Below are 21,059 nucleotides of genomic sequence, written 5' to 3'. Positions count from 1 at the left end.
AATGACATTCAGAAATAGCAATCCTAGCTCTATAAACCTTCTCTCTCAAGTGATCACGGTTAATCAGTCCCATTTGTAGTATTTCTTCTGTCACTCAATCTGAAATCAGTGAATCAGAGCTTGTGAACTGTCTTCAGTATAGTACAGAAAGTGTATCCAACAATCTGAAAATTTCATAGAATATTTTTTATTTTGGCAAGATATTGAATAATTCCATATTTTCTATTCATTCTGCATATCTCTTTAATTGAGAAGAATATATGAGTAGTATATACATAATTAACTCATTTTAAAAACTTAACCTTGGTTTTGAATGGAATTTGAGCATTTTAATCATGTGTACAATTGCAAAAGTATTACCAGTGTGTATATTTTAGAAGGACATGATTACCTTTCATAGTACGTACCAATCATTGTGGACATCTCAAAGTTACTTACTAATATTTTAGAACCAATTGTTTTGTCTAAGATGTAAGAGCATTAAATAAATACATAAAATGGCAGGCATATTTTAGTACTGTGCTTTATATGGGATAATTTACTGTTTTATTTTATGACTTGTATGTTGCTACATAATTACAGTATTTCATTCATATATCAAGTTTGGCATTACATACTTGAAACCAACAATTGACTATATTTTGTTTGTAAGGATTGATATGTTTAAATTATAACTATTTTTGTTTTTCAGTTGAAGCATACTGATTCAAAAGAACATCAAACAGAGGTGATGATCATCACTGATCAAATGGGATCTGTTACCAGACAAAATGTGTCCCTTGACTCTAATGTTCAAAGGGAGAAACAACCCAGTTTACAATCTGGCAAAACAGGAGAAAGTCCTGTATTTACTAGAGACTACACCATCTACTTTAATGATGCTAAGAATGTAAGCAACAACATTGATAATGAACTGAATGAAAGCAACGCAGAACAACAGCGCATAGCTGAATCAACACATTTAGGTAATGATGAAGTTAGTGTCCCGGTGGAACACCAATCAATCCATGAAACCTTTGTTGGATCTCAGTTACAATTGGACCAGGAGTCTAGCCAAGCTCTTCATCTCCTTCTAAATGATGAAAATAAGAAAATAACTGAAGAACTACTCCATGAGATAGAGAATTTGCATAGCAAGCTAAATACCAGTCAAAAAGAACTATTTAATAAAACCACTGTTTACACTGAGTTAGAAAAGAAAATGCTAATGTTTGAAGAGAAGGAGCTCCAACTATGTAATGAATTGAAGTCTTCTGTTCTTGAAAATCAAAATCTTCGAGACAAAGTAAACAGTTTGGAAAAGGAGCTCAGCAATATTACATTACAGTTGAAAATGGATAAAGTTAAATTGCCTGATGCAACCAAGATGTTGGAGAGTCCAGAGATGAATAACACAGACAGGAGTGAGCAATTCCTTGAACTAGAAAATGAACTGAAGCGAGCAAAATCAGATAAAGCTAACCTGGAAAAACACATCCTTGAAATGGAAGTTGATCTGGATAAGTTACAAATCAGAAAGCAATTGTTAGAAAAAGAACATGAATCAAGTCAAAAGACCATTTCCATTCAGACAGAAAAGGTGTCTGAGCTTGAAACCGAAAATAATGAGTTCATTCAGGAGATTAGTACCCTAGCGGAGACAAATAATGAATTGGAGCAAACTAGTAAAAGGCTAAAGGAAAAAGTTCAAGAGCTTGAAGCAGAGAAAATCTACAATTTTAATACAATCCGGGTGCTTGAAGGTGAAGTGAAGAAACTAACCAGTCAGCGACAAGCTCTTACTGAACAAATGGACAAAAGTTCAAAGGAAAAGGAAATCATAATCCAGGAAATTGATTGTTTGGAAAACAATTCAGTTTTGGATAGAGAAGGAAAGGAGAAATTAGAACAAGAACTAAATCAGCTGAAGAAGGAAAACATATCCATTCTGGAGCAAACTGAAGCTCTGCAGAGCAAGCTTAATGCGGTAGAGCTTGAAAAGTTGAAACTACTCCAGTCTTTGGAGTTCTCTAAATCAGAAAAAAGTGAAGTTGCAGCGAGGTTAAATTCCACCGAGGCAGAAGTAGCTGAAATGCGGCATGCTATTGAGAAACTTAAAGTGCGCATTGAGGTAGATCATAATAAACATCAGCATATGGCTGAAAAACTTAAAATCAGTGAACGAAAAACAGACTCCCTTCAAGACAAGTTTGAAGCACTTGAACGGGAGCTTCAGACCTCCGAAGAAAATATGGAGCAAATGGTGTTAGAAGCTGAAACTGCAAAGGAGCAGGTTGAAATATTAAAGGAAGAGAAGGAAATGATTACCGAAAATATGAAGCGATTGAAAATGGACCTCAATGCCATCAACGCTGAGAAACAAGCTTTAGAGAAGCAACTGCAAGAAAGTCAGGAAAAGTTAGAAACTGAATGCTCAAGTTTGGCAAGAAATTCTGAAGCATCTGAAAATGAAAAAGTCAAAATGACTGAAGCCTATGAAAATTCTGTTAGTGAGCTGCAGTCTCACATTAGCCATATAAATGAAAAGATGAAAATCTGCCAAGAAAATTTGGAAAAATTGAGAGAAAATGAGAGAAATTCCCTCAATCAAAATACACATTTAGAGTGCGAAAATATTCGCTTGACCAACCAACTTTGTAAAGCTGATGAGTTAAATGTGGAGCTACAATCTACAAATACAATACTAAGTAAAGATCTTCAAATAATTCAACATCAGTTGGATATGCATACAGAAGAGAAAGAGAAACTTCAGCAGCAGATCATAGATCTGGAGCAATTGAAGCAGAAAAATTCTATGGATTTGAGTAATTTGCATATTGACACGGAGAATTTAAAGAGAGAAATGCACAACTTGCAGACAGCAGCAGTGAAATCTCAGCAAGAAGCACAAGATTTGACATCTAGACTAACAATAATGCAAAACATGAAGGAAAATTCTGAGAAGCAGCTACAAAACGAACTACAGGTTGCACAATTGCAAACTACTACACTTCTTGATCAGGTATAATCATTTCAATAAAATACCTCTAACTTTTTTGGTTTAGATGACTTGCTAATCACAAACAGTAAATCCACATTTAATAATCTTTCCCAAATTCTCTTCAAAATACTTTTGAATTAATGTATCCACTTTACTTGCTATCTTCACTACATTCTGTCATCAGACTATTGAATCCCAAATTTGACTCCGTGTTAGCATTATGGAGTCATGGAAACAGATTCTTCGGAACTATGGAAGTACGGAAACAGACTCTTTGGCCCAACTCATCCATACTAACTAGGTTTCCGAAACCGAACTAGTCCCATTTGCCTGCATTTGACCCATATCCCTCTAAATCTTTCCTATCCATGTGCCTGTACAAATGTCTTTGAAGTGCTGTAATTATACTGGCTTCTACCACTTTCTCTAGCAGCTCGTTCCACATATGCACCACCTCCTGTGTTAAAGAGTTGCCCCTCTGGTCCCTTTTACATCTCTCCCCTCTCACCTTAATCCTATCCTGTGTAGTTTATCCTGAAGGAGGAGAAAGTGAGGACTGCAGATGCTGGAGATCAGAGCTGAAAATGTGTTGCTGGAAAAGCGCAGCAGGTCAGGCAGCATCCAAGGAACAGGAGAATCGACGTTTTGGGCATCAGCCCTTCTTCAGTTTATCCTGAAGTAAAGACTTTAGCTAATTGCCTTATCTATGCCTCATGATTTTAAAACTCCTCAATTTTGTCACCCCCTCAGCCTCCTACACTCCAGGAAAAAAAGTTCCAGTCTATCCAGTCTCTCCTTATAACTCAAATTCTCCAGTCTCAGTAAAATCCTGCAAATCTTTTTTACACCCTTTCCAGTTTAATAACATCCTTCCTATTAGCAGTGCAACCACACTTGTACCCAGTATTCCAAATGTAGCCTTACCAATGCCTTGTACAACTGTAACATGACATCCCAATTCCCGTACTCAATACTTTGACTGATGAGAGGGTGATTTGACTTGATTAAGAGGGTGATCAATTAAACAGGACTAGAAATTGGTCATCATAATAAGGCTGTAGACCTTGCAATCTTGGGGTACCCCTGCCCATATCATTTAGACACCAGGAAATATACTCTGTACCCCTATGATCATTAATTTATTAGTGTAGTTTTTAAAAGGGGAGAAAGAGAAAGAACACAGGTTAGTGGTGGAAATTTCGAGAGGGCATCTAGGTAGCTGAGTACTTAATGGACAGATTTTCCCCTTGCTAGAGATGATGAGAAGGGGAGATAATTGTTCGCCTGTGCCCTGGAAACCCAACCCCTTCTAGCTACCTCTGTGAGATCAGAAAGAAGGTCCATGGCTAGCTTTCTTTTACTCGCAATTAAGGGCTTCAACATGCCACCTCCATCAGCTGCCTTCCTAACTGAGAAATTATGGCAACCTGTTCACTGATTTGGTGGGGAGCCTCCTATTGCCCTAATCTGGGGTCAGTTGGAGACATGATGGCTGACAAAGGAATGGTTTCTGAAAGCCATTTGCCTTCCCTTGCTCAAAACCCCCTCTCTCCATACCCTGCCCCACAAGAAGAAAACAAAATCTATCTTTTCATTGCTGGTCAATAGTGTAAAGGCCTGTGATTGGGTGAGATCCTCACCCTCATTTGCTTTAGTGAGCTGAATGGCAGGCACTCTGCGTTACCTCACCAGTTTGGAGTGGCATGTTACTCGCCACTTAACATGTTATCCTACAGTTTAAAAGAAATTGGTAAGTTCCAACCCATGCTCAAATAATTTTGAGAGATGCATGAGATCATTTGTTGTTCCCTGACTATGTGAAAATGGAATGTGCAGTTTGTAACATAGTTTACTTTTTAACCATGAGTGAACATAAAAAATCCAATGCCATTATTGACCTTATGCAAAACAGATCAATACAGTCAAAGTTCCCATTTAACTGTTTTGTGAAATGTAAAAGAAGTTCATTCATCCTTTTCTTCACCTGTTTTTAAGCCTTAATTTTCTCTATATGACAGGCAAAGATTAAGGAATTAGTTTTATATGTTTTCTAATTTGCCGGTTTTTAGAATGGGAACAGGAATTTATTAGCCCAGATATTTCAATTGTATTGTCTTCAAAACTGTTGCCACTTGCCATCATTGCCTTGTAAGACTGACAGTTGCTTCTGTGTTCCACGTTACTGTTAAATGTGGAAATCAAAAAAAGTCTGCTCATTTTTCCCCTAATCCTTCACAGGATACCCTATTAAAGTGGGGCTCTTGTGGCATAGTGGTTGTGTCTCAACCTCTGAACCAGCAGACCTATGTTCAAGTTCCACCTGCTTCAGAGGGTGTGCAATAACATCTACAAACAGGTTTATTAGGTTAGTAATGTACTGACTAATAACTAGTGCTGTATATACTGTTTGCCCTGGAAAACTAATTATATACTGTGAAATGCCTTATTTTTGCATTAGATTAATCCTGTTATTTTTAATATTATCACAAATCATTGGAGTAGCATGCTGGAAATCAAGGCCGATATTCCTGCAGGAATAAAAAATCTTATCAAAATGCCCAAAATTTTTCAAATTACATCTCTTTTTAGACTTAGATTGACAAAAAGCACAGTCAGGATTCTGTATTTAACAAAAATTACTATTGAAAATAGATTCTAGGTATAGGTGAACAACTATGAACTGTCTATATATAACTCTACTGGTAAAAGTCTAGTTATCTTTTAAAACTCTGGATACACACACATTACAGATACACGCAAAATAAATTGGTGTAATGGATGGAGAAAAAGTTTGGGAAGTTGGTTTAATCGTCTCTGTCCACAGGGTTTGCTGAGGTGATCCTTTCGGCTTGCCAGGACATGCTGCTCCATGGTCCATTCTGCCCTGGTAATATCGATTGTTAGTAGATGCCTAGTGATTTGAAATTTGATCAATGGTGAAGTTAACTGTTTCACAATGCCACCAGGCAGATGCAACATAAGAGGTGTTCACAATTAACAGAATGGTCTTGCCAAGCCAAAATAACATTTTGGCCATCACTTAAATAAGTGCCATATCAAACAGCATGTCTTCAACAAAATATATCCTTTCTCAACAATTTTGATATTGGTGCAGATCATCCTTTCCAAGTTAACCTTTTGTGTATTTACATTTTGTATCATTAATATATTATCACTTGGAAATCCAATCAATAATCTTCTTGAAATGCTCCAACATTAGTTTAATAATGAACCATCATGTCTTGTAGGTTCATGATCTTACAGAGAATAACTGTAAGCTGCAAGATGATTTGTCCGTGGCCAGTGAAAAGGTTCAGAAAATGCAGCAGGAATTTGATGCAGAGAAGAATTTGATCTCAGCACAACTTGAAGAATTCAGGAATCAGACAGAAAGCATTAAGGTTCAGTATAAGAAAAAGTCCAAGAATTTCTCATTTGCCAAAGGTCAAAGATTTTACGATTTCAATCAGCAAAAAGCATAAAAGTTCCAAATATATTTTATGTGAAGCTATTTAGCTACACTATTGCAGATAGGATGAGAGAAAATTGCTGAAGCCCCTATTCTCTTCCAAACTCTCTATAATTAATAATCTTTTGAAAGGAAAGTGCTCATGTTTGTAAACCCCATGTGAGGATAATTTGAGAACTAGCAGCAAACTTTTTGTGTTTAGAGCTATAAGATTGTTTATTTGCAAGTTCATTCTGGCATTTAATGCTACAGTGCTCACTCAAAGTCTCACACACAAAGAGAATGCAGTTGATGAGAATATTGCGTTTTTACAGGTTATCAGCAAAAGAATAGTTAATTATTCACATGATTTTCTTATTCTGGAAAACACATGTTGCAGGCCTGATGAGGAAGACGCCTTCATTCCTAAAGCGTAGTTTAGGTGAATTCAACAGCTGAAGCCGCATTCCAAATTCGTTTCAGGATTCTCTCGAAGGGATGGACTTTCTGCATGTCATAAAGTTAGTTGCTTGTAGTCTTTTTACTGGGGTCAATTTGCTGGATTAGTGGACCCATAAAGGAAGAACAGATGCCTTTCTGCTCTTGCCGTATCTTATGTTCTGCAGTCAGCCTTTAAAAATTGAAAAAGGACAAACATAGCTTCCTTATTATGTGACTTCTCACAACTTCAGTTTCTTTCTTAAATATAGTGAGGTATTTGGTTGATTAACCACATTTTGTTTTATAGACACATCCCAAGGGACATTATGTTGATCACATCCTTTGTTTCAAAGCAGACCCATTCAATTTGGGAATTTTTTTTATGTTTTCAGAATATGTGTGGTTAATATCTTTTCATTTCAGATGTTGATTTTTTCTGTTGGACGGTAAGTCAGTTTTTAAATATACAAGCTAGATGATCTGACCTTTGATGACCATAGAAACAGAGAATAGGAGTAGGCCATTTAGGTGTTCAAGCTTGCCCCGTCATTCAGTATGATTGTGGCTGATTATTCACCTTGGAATTCTGTTCCCACTTTCATTCCCTTTGATCACTGTAGCCCGAGGAACTATATCTAATTCCTTCTTAAAAACATCCAATGTTTTGGCCTGAGCAGATTCCTGTGCAGAGAATTCCCCAGGCTCACTACTCTGAGTGAAGAAATTTCTAATCTCACTCCTTCTTTCCAGCTCATTGTCCACGTGTTAAAGGAAATGTGGATTTCTTGAAATTGACATTAGTTAAGTTTGTTCATTGAAAATTTGGAATATGACATCTTTATTGGGCATAAGAACAAAAGTATTTTTGGCTCAAGAGGTTCTCCAACATGGCCCCATTTCAAAAGTCTCATCCCCAAACTCATCATCCACTAATTTCTCTGTAGAAGGGCGGAGGAGACTGTGATTGAGTTGTACTTTGCACATCCATAGTTTACTGAAGCTGCTAACCATGGAAAGCCATGGAGCACAAAAGTTCCAAATATATGTTATGTGAAGCTATTTAGCTACACTATTGTAGATAGGATGAGAGAAAATTCTCATCCAATTTCCAAACGGTCTATAATTAATAATCTTTTGAAAGGAAAGTGCTCACATTTTTAAACCCCATGTGAGGATAATTTGAGAACCAGCAGCAAACTTTTTGTGTGTTTAGAGCGATAAGATTGTTTATTTGCAAGTTCATTCTGGCATTTAATGCTACAGTGCTCACTCAAAGTCTCACACACAAAGACGTTGTGGAAAATGTCTTCACTCAAATGTTATTTTTGCCACCCAGTTTTCTGTAATGTAACTTAAGCTTCATACCTTTCAGGAGAAGATCTAACTTATTGGAGTTCTTTGGGAAGTGGGTATCCTTTTAAACAGATAAGGGATCAGGAATACCTTTGAGAAAAGTTAACTCCCTTTTTGGATTGTTAAAAGTAGATATGAAAGTATAAAGAGTGGATAAACTATTTAAGCTATCAAGCTGTTTAAATTCTCTTTAAATTGAAGCATCTGCAATTTTAAAATAAAAATGAGTGCTTGCTTTAACACTGTGTTGGCATAAATCTGAAAGATTTTTAAAGTTTCGTGCTTCATAACTGATTATCATTATTAAGGTTTGGTGTCTGTCAGTTCACTGTTTGATTGTTCAAAAGTTTTTATATGCAGGGTTATGAGTGCAAGTGTTTTTATACATTTTTATATTCTGATAAAAAAATTATGTACTTGAATGAAATGTGTGATTTTGAAAGGTAGTTTAAATCATTTGAACGTAATGAATGAGATTTTATCATTGATTGTCTATAAGAAAAGCTTAGAACTTTATTTGAATTCAGTATGACTCCTGAGGTATGCCTGTGGTGGATACTGGGGTTGGCAATGGAGGATGTCAAGGCAAGTGTGTTTATGATTGGCTGTAGGTTGATATAAGGGTCATGAAAACTGGGCAGAGAGGCATGGATTCTCACGGGGGGGTGAGGGGTCATTGTAGGGTGGGTAGGGGCATAAGTTTGCTTGGGGAGTACAACAGGCAGTGGTGTGGTGGGGCATGAGTTGTTATGGATAGAGAATGTGGAGATGTGAAGGGTGAACAGACTGTTTTTTTTGTCTTCTTTTTTAATTGGATTTTTTCTATGCATCTAGTATTCACATTGCTATGGCCGCCTCTGCACTATTTTTCAGGGGAGGTGAGCTCGATTTCTGTTAAACATCTGCTCACCCAGAGTGAAATTCAAAGCTTCCAGGTGGTTTCCTCCTAAGTTTGGTTTGGAGAATCAGGAATTTTCCAACTTTGGAAGTAAAATTTGAGCCCTATTTGCAAATTTATTTTTTTCTATTCAAAATAGATAAATGAGCACAAGTATTATAATACAGGTGCTTTGTTTTTAAGGTGCTTTATTTTTATGATAAATTAGCCATGCCATACATTTAGGGAAACAAGAAAGCTTTGTGACCATGGTCTTTAACATGAACAGCATTCCTATTTTTTTGTAACAGAGAGATATATTGAGGAGAAAAACATCCTGTTGTTTTTTGTAATAAAATATGAGCTATAATAATAGAAAATAATGTGGATGTTAGTTTGGACGTGGTGATTTCAATGTGATTCTTTTCATTCTAAAATTGATTTTATCTCTAGTTGCAGCTAGAAATCTGTGAATCAGAAAAATGCAAGTTAGAAAAGGATGTTGAATATTTTCAGAATGAACTACAGATCACTGATGTCCTGAAAAAGGAACTAGATGAACATGAACAAAGACTAAAATGCATTCAAGGAGAACATCAAGCTGTGCTTAAAGATTTACAAGATCAGGTAACTTATTGCACCAAATTAGGTTTGATAAAAGATTCAGTGCTAAGATAAAGCTCAGACTATTAATTTTGTGTTCAGAGTTGGAAACCTTTCAAAATATAACCCCTTTCTGATCATCCCAGTGCTTAACATCTCAAATTGCCTTTAGAACATAAATACTGTCAGATTCAAAATGTGAACTAATATGTATGAGCAAAGTCCTATTAAATGTAATGAGAGGAATGATTGGTTGCTATCAAATATAATGATGATTTCAGATGACTCCAGTGTTATGAAGATGTGGGTATACCTTTAAGAGAGTTAAAAGCAGCAGAACTACCGGACCCAGCACCAAGTGTACTCAAAAATGGTAACAATGTAACACTGAGTCGAACCACTTGATTATTTCGTTGCTTGGTGACAAAAACAAATTTGAATTTGGTCAATCAGTTATATACCTGAAATATATCAAACTCAAATTATGTTTGAATTGAGTATATTGACAATCTTAAAAGACAATGACACAATCCAATGCTCTGGTGTATAAGACTGGGAAAAATTGAACAGCTGAGAGGAGAACTGATAAGCCCCAGCATGTAACCAGACGATCTAAAAATAGTTCTCTTAAAAGTCCCTTTTCAATCAGTACCTGTAATGCCGAACTTCCTAACAAGGAGAAAAGAAGACACTGGAAGATCCGAAGACAAGAACCTACAGCTGCCTGGTTTTGAGATAAGAAGTATTGTTTTGTAAATTTTTAATTGTGAGTTTTATTGGACTAGTATTATAGAAGGGAAGCTAAAAGATAAGTTATAGAAATAAATTGTAAATAGTGTTTAGTTCATTATTCTCTGTTATACTTTAAGGAATAAAGTAGTTAATTTTTACTTTAAATAGTTCTTGGCCACTCGCTCTTTACAGATTACTGTACGGGATAAATCTTTTGGTGTTGCTGGTTTTAAATTAAGCAGGAGGGTTTGCCCTGTGTCGTTCCACCAGACACCATAATACTTGGAAACTACTCTTCTTCAGAATAATGAAGTTGAAGGTCAATGTTATCGAATTTCTTCCTTCTTCTATTTACAGCCAGAGTGTTCCAGTCTTTAATTGTCCTTCTTCTCTGACATGTACTTTTCTTTTTGTGGCTCAATAGTAAACTCCAAATCTAAGTTTGATTTTGAACCCATAGCACATAATCCAGGCTGGCACCTTGGTAGAGTATGGAGGAAACTATGCACAGATAAGTTAATTCAGAGGCCTATTCAGTCCTTTGTTGGAGAGGATGAGATCTCGTGACACTCTTATGAGAAGTTGGAGCTTTCCCTGTTTCCAGGCCAATATTTATTCTCATGGAGTCATATGGCACAGAAACAGACTCATTGGTCCAACCAGTCTATGCCAAACACAATCCCAAAATAAACTAGCCCCACCTACCTGGGCTTGGCCCATCTCCCTCCAAGTATTTCTTAATAACTGTAAGAAATCTAGAAATAAATCTAGAAATAAGCCTGAGTCTCAGGAGCAGCTGCGTGATCCAAGGTACTTTCAGTCCACCACTTGTGTGTTCATATATCTTTTTGATTTATGGGTACTTTTCTGTTTGACCATGCGAGAAGCTGCAAGGTACAATTGCATGGGTCATGGTTGGAAATAGATTTTATGCTTCCCTGTCAAAAAGGTTTTAAGGATTGGAGCATCAACCAACAGCAGAAGAGGCCCCCACTGAAATGGTCCAGCAGATTCCCTGCAAGAGCTGATGATGAGCAGTGGATTATCCTCCTTAATTGGGCTCCTTGATTCCATCTTGAGTGCCCCTCCCAAAATTATATTTCTCCATACAATAGTCTCCCTTAATGGCCTCTCAAACTTCGGCTGTCCATCATTTTTACCATCTGAGAGGTTTACCATCATCTGTCCATCCGAGAAGTTCCTGCCATCTTAACAATTGACAAGATTTCCAAATGTACAAATTCTGATCCAACATTGCATGATTCTGATGAAAATCTTGGGAGCTGCTGATCTCTAGTTGCCTTCCAAGTTAGACAGGACTTGCTGTCCCGAGGTAAAGGTCGTCTACCTCAAGTCCATTAATAGCTAATTAGCGATCATCTTGGCAATCTTTACCCCATTCCCTTAGCTGGGGTAGGGATGCCAGGGAATCTTGCACATTGTGAAGAGACTATGCTTATTACTGTACTTGTTGAATATAGTCTTTGGGCATAAGATTTTAATTCACTTCTGGAATTAAAATTATTTGTTTGAATACAATGAGTATGAATCTGCATTCCACACTGTGGAATGAATCAGCAAGGGAGTGAATTATTTGCTGTTCCTGAAACTTTGAACGCAATAGAATGATGTCAAGGTTTTAAAAATGCCTCTCAAACTTTGCAGGTTCAGCAATAAGCTTGCCTTCCATTTGTCAGATGAATACACTTCTTTCATATTTGTTCTTCTTTAGCCATGCAGACTGAAAGTTTATTGTTTTGCCTCTTTATTTGTGATATGTAGAGCGTTTTCATTCCCTGCTTATACCTGACTAGTTAGTTAGCCATGAATAATCTGAATTAAATTTGACGGGCCTGTTTCCACACTGTAGGGAATCTAATCTAATCAAAATGCTGCTTCAGATTGCTTGGATTTTAAGTATTTATTTGAGAAATTCTTTGAAATAATATTGCTCCTGCATACAGTTTTGTTGTTATTTATCATTCTTTGAAATGAAGTGAACAAGCTGCTTCCTTCTAGAAGATGAATTCTGAGTTCTCTAAGAAAATAAATATGTTTTTCGTTGGTAAGGACAGTAAAAGAAAAATACTTTTCCTAAATAGAACATTGAATAAACGGTTTTGTGAGAGATAATATTTATTTTTAGCTAATTATTCGTCAAAGTTAGACTGATGTAAATCATTCATTGAAATTTGTTGCAATTTGATTGTAATAATCATTTGACATGTTTTGGACTTTTCGGAGATCAAATGCTTGTTGGCTAGTATTTTTTTATTTTACCTTATCGGCCATTAGTATTAATGTCAGAGTACTTTGTACATACTTAATTTGACAAATATTTCCTTATCAAGTGCTGTCTTTAATTTGTTAGCATGAAGTTCAAGTACAGTCATACCAAAAGAAAATGGTCGAAATGGAATTACAGTTTACTGCACAAGACATGGAAATCAAAAAGATAAAGGCTGCAAAGGAAGAAATCAATGTTGCCTTTAAGGATGCCATCTGCAAGGTAAACATAGTGGAATCTGGCCACATGCAACATATGTCGCTTAATGTAAATTGAACACCGTTAGGAGAGGTTAAATTGACCATGGCTTTTATCGTGCACAAATTCTAAATGTCTTTCACTTGTGCACGTGTCCATTTCAAACTGTGATAGTTAGCCAAAGAGTACAATATAAACTAGATATTCCTCTCAATTTTTGGTAAAATAAATTATAAACCTAGCATATTGGATTTCTAACCACATTCATCTCAATCCTTTATAAACTTATATGGTGATGTTTTGTGTGTAAAACAATCCCTTCAGTGCAGCAATCCCCACACACATCCAGTGCCTTCGCTGTAGTGCACCAAGTTTGGCTAACTCTTCCTCATATTCCTAGTACATTGCAACATTTAAAGTAGACATTCAGCAGATTTGTGTTAATTACATATTGAACTAGGCAATTAACAGATTGGTAGCATTACATACACAAGCCTCCATTTCAGTTTTAAATTATAGTTTAGATAAACTGTCTTTGTCTTATCTTCACTTCCTTTTGTTCAGCAGATCTTGGCACCACACCTTGGGAAGATATCTTAGATACCTTGTCCTTGGAGGGACTACTGTAGTTTTAGAAGAATGGTACTTGGACTTCAAGGATTAAGTTATAAGGAGAGATTGTATAAATTAAGTCTGTTTTCTCTAGAATTTAGAAAGTTAGCAGATGATTTGATTGGAATCTTCAAGCTATTAACAGGAAAAGACAAGGTAAAAATAAACTATTTCCACTGGAGATTCTAAAACTAGGGGCATAGTCTACAAATTAGGGTAAGATCATTGAGGAAAGATGTTAGAAAGTATATACGTTCTACATACACAGGGTGGTAGAGGTCTGGAACTCTCTTTCACAGTCCACACTTGGTATGAGATCAGAAGTTAATTTAAATCTGAGATAGATAAATTTTTGTTAAGCAAAAGTATCAGCAGGTATGGGCCAAAGTCAGGTATTTGGAAATAGATTGGCCACAGATTAGCAATGATCTCATTGGTGGAATTTGCGTCAAGGACTGAATGACATATTGCTGTTCCCATGTTTCTTTAACTCCCAAACTTGGATCAGAGCAGTAATTCCATTATGATTTACCCTATTGATTTGATTTATTATTATTGTCACATGTACCAAGATACAATGAAAAAAATTGTGTTGCATGCTATCTAGACAAATCATACTTTGCATAAGTACATTAGGATAATAGAACAAAACATAAAATATAATGTTACAGCCACAGAGAAGGTGCAGAGAAAGATCAATTCTCATGTATGAGAGGTCTATTCATATGTCTGATAATAGCAGGGAAGAAGCTGTTCTTGAATCTGTTGGTATGTGTTTTCAAACTTCTGTATCTTCTGCCCAATGGAAGAGGGTGCAAGACAGTATAACTGGGGTGGAATGGGTCTTTGATTATGTTATCTGCTTTCCTGAGGAAGTGAGAAGTATAGACGGAGTAAATGGATGGAAGGGTGGTTTCCTTAATTGATTGGTCTACATTTACAACTCTCGGTGATTTTTTGTGGTCTTGGGCAGAGCAATTGCCATGCCAAGCTGTGATGCATTCGGATAAGATGCTATTAATAAAAATTGGTAAGAGTCACGGTGGACTTGCGAATTTCCTTAGCCTTCTGAGGATGTAGAGATGTTGGTGTGCTTTCTTGACTGTAAGCATCGATGTGGATGAAGCAGGACAGATTGTTGATGATATTTTACTCCTACGATCTTGAAGCTCTCGACTACCTTCACATCATCACCATCAATATTGTTGGATGTGTCCTTCACTCCGTTTCCTGAAGTTGATGACCAGCTCCTTCGCTTTACTGACATTGAGGAAGAGATTGTTGTCTTTACACTAAACTCTTCTATCTCTTTCCTGTAGTTTGGCTCGTCGTTGTTTGAGATCCAACCCACCGTGGTGGTGTCAGCAACAAATTTAAAAATGGAGTTAGAGCTGAATTTGGCCACACTCATGAGTGTATAAGGAGTACAGTTATGGGGCTGAGTATGCAGCCTATTTAATTATTCTAGACCTATCATACTACGTTAATCAATTTACAAGGAAGATTTATTTTTGTAGATCTTTGATGCATTTACTTTGATGCAATTTGTGTGGAATCTTTCCAGGCCCTGAAGGATGTGGGATTTGGTGAGAAATTTGAGAAAATTAAGTGAGATGATTTTTAGTTTGAGACTAATAGGTCAGATTTTCTAACCAAATGCTGAATGTCAAGACAATATTCTGACCCTCCTTACTATGTAATCATGCCTCATTAGTATGCAGTCTCCTATTTTCCCATTTGCCATATAGACACTAGACAGACATGAATGTCACAACGGGTATGCTTTTTCCTCTGGACCTCCATCTTGGACATCAATCTCAGAGTACGCATCATGAATACTCTATGTTAATGGAGAACTGAAGCCATCAAGTAGCAGCTTCTCTATATCTTCATAGCGTACAGGTGGTTTTTCTACATTGTGATGGTTGTGTTCTTGTGCAACCTGGCGTTATCGTGCTTTAGAACCAGTGCTTAAAGTGTTGGCGATGTAATTGCATCACAGCTAACACATTTTAAAAGTTCACACTTTAGGAACATTGTCCCCAACTTGTCAATCACTACAGCGAATTTGCATTAACAGAATGCAACTTCTAGCAGAATGTCCAATCTCTTTACAGTTTGCACCTGCACTGCAGTGCTGCACTTTGAAGTGCACTGGCATTTTTCATTGCAGTGCAGCGTGGGGGATTGTGCATTGAGAAAGAGTAGCAGTGACTGAGATCACTTTGTAAGATGGGCTGTGGCTTTATGAATTGATGCTTAAAAAGTAACAAGTGCAGGAATGTATAATTGTGCAGTGATATGTCAGCTGTGCCATGTATGTGGCATGAGAAATGTTGGATTGTCGATGCAGTCCCACAGCATGTGGTGAAGGGCAAATCAAGTCTACCAGCATTTGACTGGGGACATGGCTGTGGTTCAAAAATGGCACCAATGCAAAGGATCCCAAGGAGTGAGTATTTGCTTAGCAGTACTTACATAATGAGGTGTGTTTGTGGTAATCATCTGAGAAAAAACTGCTAGGCCTAGAGAGAAAGCATCCATGAAACTTGACGAAAATGACACTTGACCTACTTGTAGTAAAATTTCACTCCTTTATGTTTGCCTCGTCATTATTGATGTACTGATTCCCAGTGACGACGAACTGAACTCCCAAATTCATAGCAAAGCAAACATTAATTGCATGAGCAAATGCTATGACTAATATTGCTATCAGAGTGTTGAAAATTTGCATCAATATATCATCATTAATATAGAAAATACCCCAAAATACTTCAAAAATACTTCAAAAATACTAAGTTAAACAGAGAAATTGGAGATTGATAAGATGAGATGTTGGCCAATATAGTGAAACCCTTAGCCTTCTATCCAGATAGTGTCTGCAATCACATTTTAAAACAGAGAAATATATGCCATACTCCTTCTGAGTCTTGCAGCAGAATCTTCTGGGTGCTAAGGCAGGAAGAGAATTTGATTAACTGGAATAGTGATGGACGAACACTCACCAGCTTTGTTTAAATTCAGGCCTGGTTTCAAATCCTGCCATGGATTATGACAGAATCTGAATTCAATAAAAATATCTGAAATTGAGAGTCTAAACTGTTATTTAAGACTCCAGAATCTTATCTGATCTCTGGATTAATAATATAGTTGTAATACCACTAGGCCATTACCTCCCTGTAATGCCACCTTATCCTAAACTGGGGGTGTTGGGGCTGTTATACTGGCAGCAGCCACAGCCTCTGACATGATGCTGCCAAATTCTGGTGTTGCCAGGCTCTGTTTGGCTGGTGGCCAGGACAGTGTCAACTTGGGTCTTAAATCCAATAAAAAGCCCACCAGCAAGTAATTTTACAGCCCACTTCCTTGTAAGATCTGATGGGGTTTCCTATGGTGAACATTCTCTTAATCATAGATTACAGGTTTCCTTCCTTGAAACTTATCTGCTTTTGGACTTTGTCTGAAAATGGGAGGGAGAATTGAATTCAAACCCTACCGTGGGTACTGGGGAATTTGCTTCAATTAGAAAGGAACCTGGAATTTTAAAAGTAGTACCGGTAATAGTGCGCACATAACTACAGGACTTCCCTAAAAAGATATGCTATATGCTATACTAGGAAAGGAAATCAGCCACTCTTCTTGTGATCTGGTCAGAATGTGACTTCAGACCTACTGCACTTTGGTTGGCTTTAAACTGCCCTTTGAAGTGGTATAGCGTCAATCATTTACAGGCATATGGGAACAGGTAATAAATGCTGACTTTACCACGAATGTTGTCCCAAATGTCTCTTTTCGTTTTGGGGCTCATGTGTTGCATTGTGCATTTCTTTGCTGTATCTCCATACATGTATGCATCTCAAAGGGAACACTGGTCACACAGCCTGTTTTTTCCAGAATGAGACATGAGATCCTTGCAGCCTAAAAGTAAGATTAACAAAATATCTTGTGAATGAATAAAAACTGAAAGAAGGCCTGATTTTTTTTTTCTACCAATGATCGTTTGAGAGTGTTTTGTCAAGTGCAGAAGGCCATTTCTTGACCCTTGACTTAATATTTCGTATTTCTTGATTTTTGTGTACTTAATACAAAATTTCCAGTTTTTGGCTTTGGTTTTTTTTAAACGTAGGTGGCAAAATAGTGCTGTCACTGATTTCATAAAAATCAGGTAAACATGATGGTGTGAAAACTGTAAGTTATAGAATCCCTACAGTGTGGAAACAGACCAGTCGGCCCAACAAGTCCACACTAACCCTCCTAAGAGTAACCCACCCAGAACTAATCCCCTACATTTCCCCTGACTAATGTACCTAACCTACATATCCCTGAACACAATGGCCAATTCACCTAACCTGCACATCTCTGGACTGTGGGAAAGAGCCGGAGCACTCAGAGGAAACCCACACAGACACGGCAAGAATGTGCAAACTCTACACAGACATCTTTTCTCTTTTTAAGCTAAGCTTTTTTGTTGACAATAGTTGGCAGAAAGTAAGCTATTGGCTTTACATGTATTCCAAATTGCAAGAGCTTTGAAGGGATACAGGACCATATTGCTGAGATAACGTAATTTAATAATGGTGAAAAAGTTATTGTTCATTGTTGTTCAGTACTGGTCTTCAGATATATGCAATTAAACATGAAAATCCAAAAGCTGCTGTCAAGTGATTCTCTCCTCCTGTATGTTGTGAAGCACTCACAGTATAATTATTTTTTTTAACAGTCACTGAAAGGATGAGGACTTCCCTTTTCCTCTGTAATGTTACTGTTAAAGTCTGAAAAAGGTTGCAATTTGCTAATAATATGCAACTGTGTAATAGTATACATATTCATAACTATTATTGAACAACCACTTGGCCCATTGAAAATTAATGTTATATTCGTGTACTATCAATAATATAAATCTATTAATAATACTGTGAATTCATAGGGGAAAATATTCCTCTCATTCCATTTGAAAAATTGGTTGGCACCTCGCTGACTTCAAATCTGGCTTCCCTGCGGTAATACTGCTGTGGTGGTGACCTTAATGACTTGAGATTTTATCATCATGAGGGTGCAGGTACCTGCTGGCCATGGAGTCTTACCAGAAGAGGTAGTATTCCCCTTTCCTACCCGCTGTTAGACTAGCTGATTGTTCCCCAGGTGCATACTTCACAGCCACAGAGGTGGAATGAGGTTTTGGAGTGGTTAGTACCCCACCCATGGTCATATGGGAGACTGGACAAGTGTGTGTAGCAAGGTTATGCGTTGACCAGCTGCTTTATTTTATGTAACTTCACTCAAAAACTTCACATATGCTGGTGATGGGACATAAAACTTACCGTAATATTTCAGCTTCAAGTACGTATTATTGCTTTTTGTAATTTTCATAGAGAGAGCATTATGAATGAATTTTAGTGTATGCTTTATCATCCATGAGAATTTCCATGTGGTGACTATTCGAGCTGCGTAATTGATATCTGTATCACCTGGAGTTGTCCCTGACTTGGCATTACATTTGTATTAATGATGGAAAATATGAACTTCATAATGACTTGGGTCAAAAGACGTATTCAGTTTTCAGTGAACTAGTACTTACTGCAGTGGTCACTACTGTGTTCTGGCACTGCTGGAACTAGAGAGTCTCTAGCCAACTAGCTCATGTATTTCACTACATTGCTGGCTGCAAAATCTGGACCACTGTTATCAAATGTGTCTTAAAGCAATTATGTTAATAAATGAAACTTTTTAATAAATAATAAATGAAACATGAAACTTTTTTTCCAAGGTAACTTTTGATATTGTCACATCAAATGCATGACAAGATATTGGCACTTGGTAAAGTGATCAAACAACTGTAATGCTTAGTAATCAATGAAATTGCTATCTTTCAGGTAAATGATCTGACAGAGAATAATCGTAAACTGCTGGATGACTTAACTATAGCCAATGAAAAGATTCTGAAAATGCAGCAGGAATATGATGTGGAGAAGAATTTGATTTCTGCACAACTTGAAGAGTTGAGAAGTCAGACAGAAAGTTTTAAGGTTCAGTATCATAAAATTCCAGCAATCTGACATTTGCAAAAATCAAAGTTTTCACCAATGTGATTAACAATAAAGTATAAGAAGTTTGGATTTTTTTTTAGCGCAAGCAATTTGGTATTTGTCCACAAAACTGTGACCAAAGTAAATATTTACAAAATAACAGCAGTATTGATTGTAGGAATGGGTTTTATAAAGTAAAAAAAAGATACTATTTTTACAATAACTCAGCCAGCAACACTTGGTATTAAGAAATTAGTTGTGACTGCAGTCTTGAATCTAACAAGAACAGCATTTTTTTTATAATAGAGGCAAGTGGAGGCTAATTATTCATTAATTCCTTGAAAAGTTAGTTGAAGATTCAATACAAGAATGAAAAATAGTAATAGAAGTGATATTTTAGATGTGTTTGTCTCCATTTTTAAAATTGCCTTTAACTTTAGTTGCAGCTAGAAGTTTCTCAATCAGAAAAAAACAAGTTAGAAAAGGATGTTGGATATTTTCAAAATGAACTTCAGATCACTGATGTCCTCAAGAAGGATCTAGATGAACATAAACACAGATTAAAGTGCATCCAGGAAGAGCATCAAGCTGTGCTTAAAGGTTTACAAGATCAGGTAATATACTGTACCTAACCAGGACTGATAACAGATTCATCCAGCACTGTGACAAAAACTAAATACAGGTATCCCCCATTATCCGAAAGTAGATCGTTCTTATGAAACCTTTCGTAAGCTGAAATGGCATAACGCGAAGAAGCATTCATTTATATGGGATAAATTTTGCTTTTTTGTGTAAAAATGAAAATGCTCTTTGGATTTCTTTTGGTTAGCGAAAACAGGTACTAATGTAGGTCTTTCATAAAAGCAAAGTGGTGTAAAATGAACTTTCAAAAAGCAGGGCATGCCTGTAATTAGTTTTGTGTTTAGTATTGGAAATCTTGCAAAATACAAGAACTGTCTATAGCCTTGTTTCACATAATATGGTGAATTAACTTTAGAATATGACAACTGTCACATGATAAAAAGGAACCATTTTGTACAAGTAAAGGCCTATTATATGTAATGGGATGAAAGGCAGGTTGTTTCTGTTTTTAGTTATGTTTAAGATGATCGTAAGCATAATACAACTTCCATTTATATGCAAATAATTGCAGTACTCTCTGCCCAGATGAGAGTCAACATTATGAAATCCTTTTCTCTTTTTTTTTGCTCTCTGACTATTCCGGTTTTTATTTACTCAATTTTCAAGTACCCAAATGTGGAGGTTGCCTGTCATGCTTCAATTGTAGCAGCCTTACTTCGGAGACAGAAATTAGTAAGTTTAAAATCAATTTAGAGGAGTACGTAATCCATCATTGCACCTCACCCAATTACCGTATAGACACTAGACAGTCATGAATGTCACAAATGGTTACGCTTTTTCCTCTAGACCTCAATCTTTGACATCAATCGCCAACATCTGAGAGTACGTGCCATAAGTACCCTGTGGTCATGGAAAGTTGA

General features: G+C 36.7%; 1 protein-coding gene across 5 annotated transcripts in view; it reads left to right on the top strand.

Moving 5' to 3' along the window:
* LOC140482976 (centromere protein F-like) overlaps positions 1-21,059 on the top strand; it is a 100,627-nt gene that overhangs the window by 56,108 nt on the left and 23,460 nt on the right. For 4 of the 5 annotated variants that reach the window (XM_072580787.1, XM_072580783.1, XM_072580784.1 and 1 more), the window contains exons 13-18: positions 692-3,001; positions 6,229-6,381; positions 9,553-9,726; positions 12,806-12,943; positions 19,405-19,557; positions 19,998-20,171. In XM_072580787.1, the coding sequence (XP_072436888.1) occupies positions 692-3,001; positions 6,229-6,381; positions 9,553-9,726; positions 12,806-12,943; positions 19,405-19,557; positions 19,998-20,171 (3,102 nt within the window). The remainder of the gene's footprint in view (positions 1-691; positions 3,002-6,228; positions 6,382-9,552; positions 9,727-12,805; positions 12,944-19,404; positions 19,558-19,997; positions 20,172-21,059) is intronic. The other variant, XM_072580786.1, reaches the window with a different exon arrangement.

Source organism: Chiloscyllium punctatum, chromosome 11 (genome assembly GCF_047496795.1).
Source record: "Chiloscyllium punctatum isolate Juve2018m chromosome 11, sChiPun1.3, whole genome shotgun sequence".
Taxonomy (NCBI): Eukaryota; Metazoa; Chordata; class Chondrichthyes; order Orectolobiformes; family Hemiscylliidae; genus Chiloscyllium; species Chiloscyllium punctatum.
This window is presented reverse-complemented; position numbering and strand designations above follow the sequence as displayed.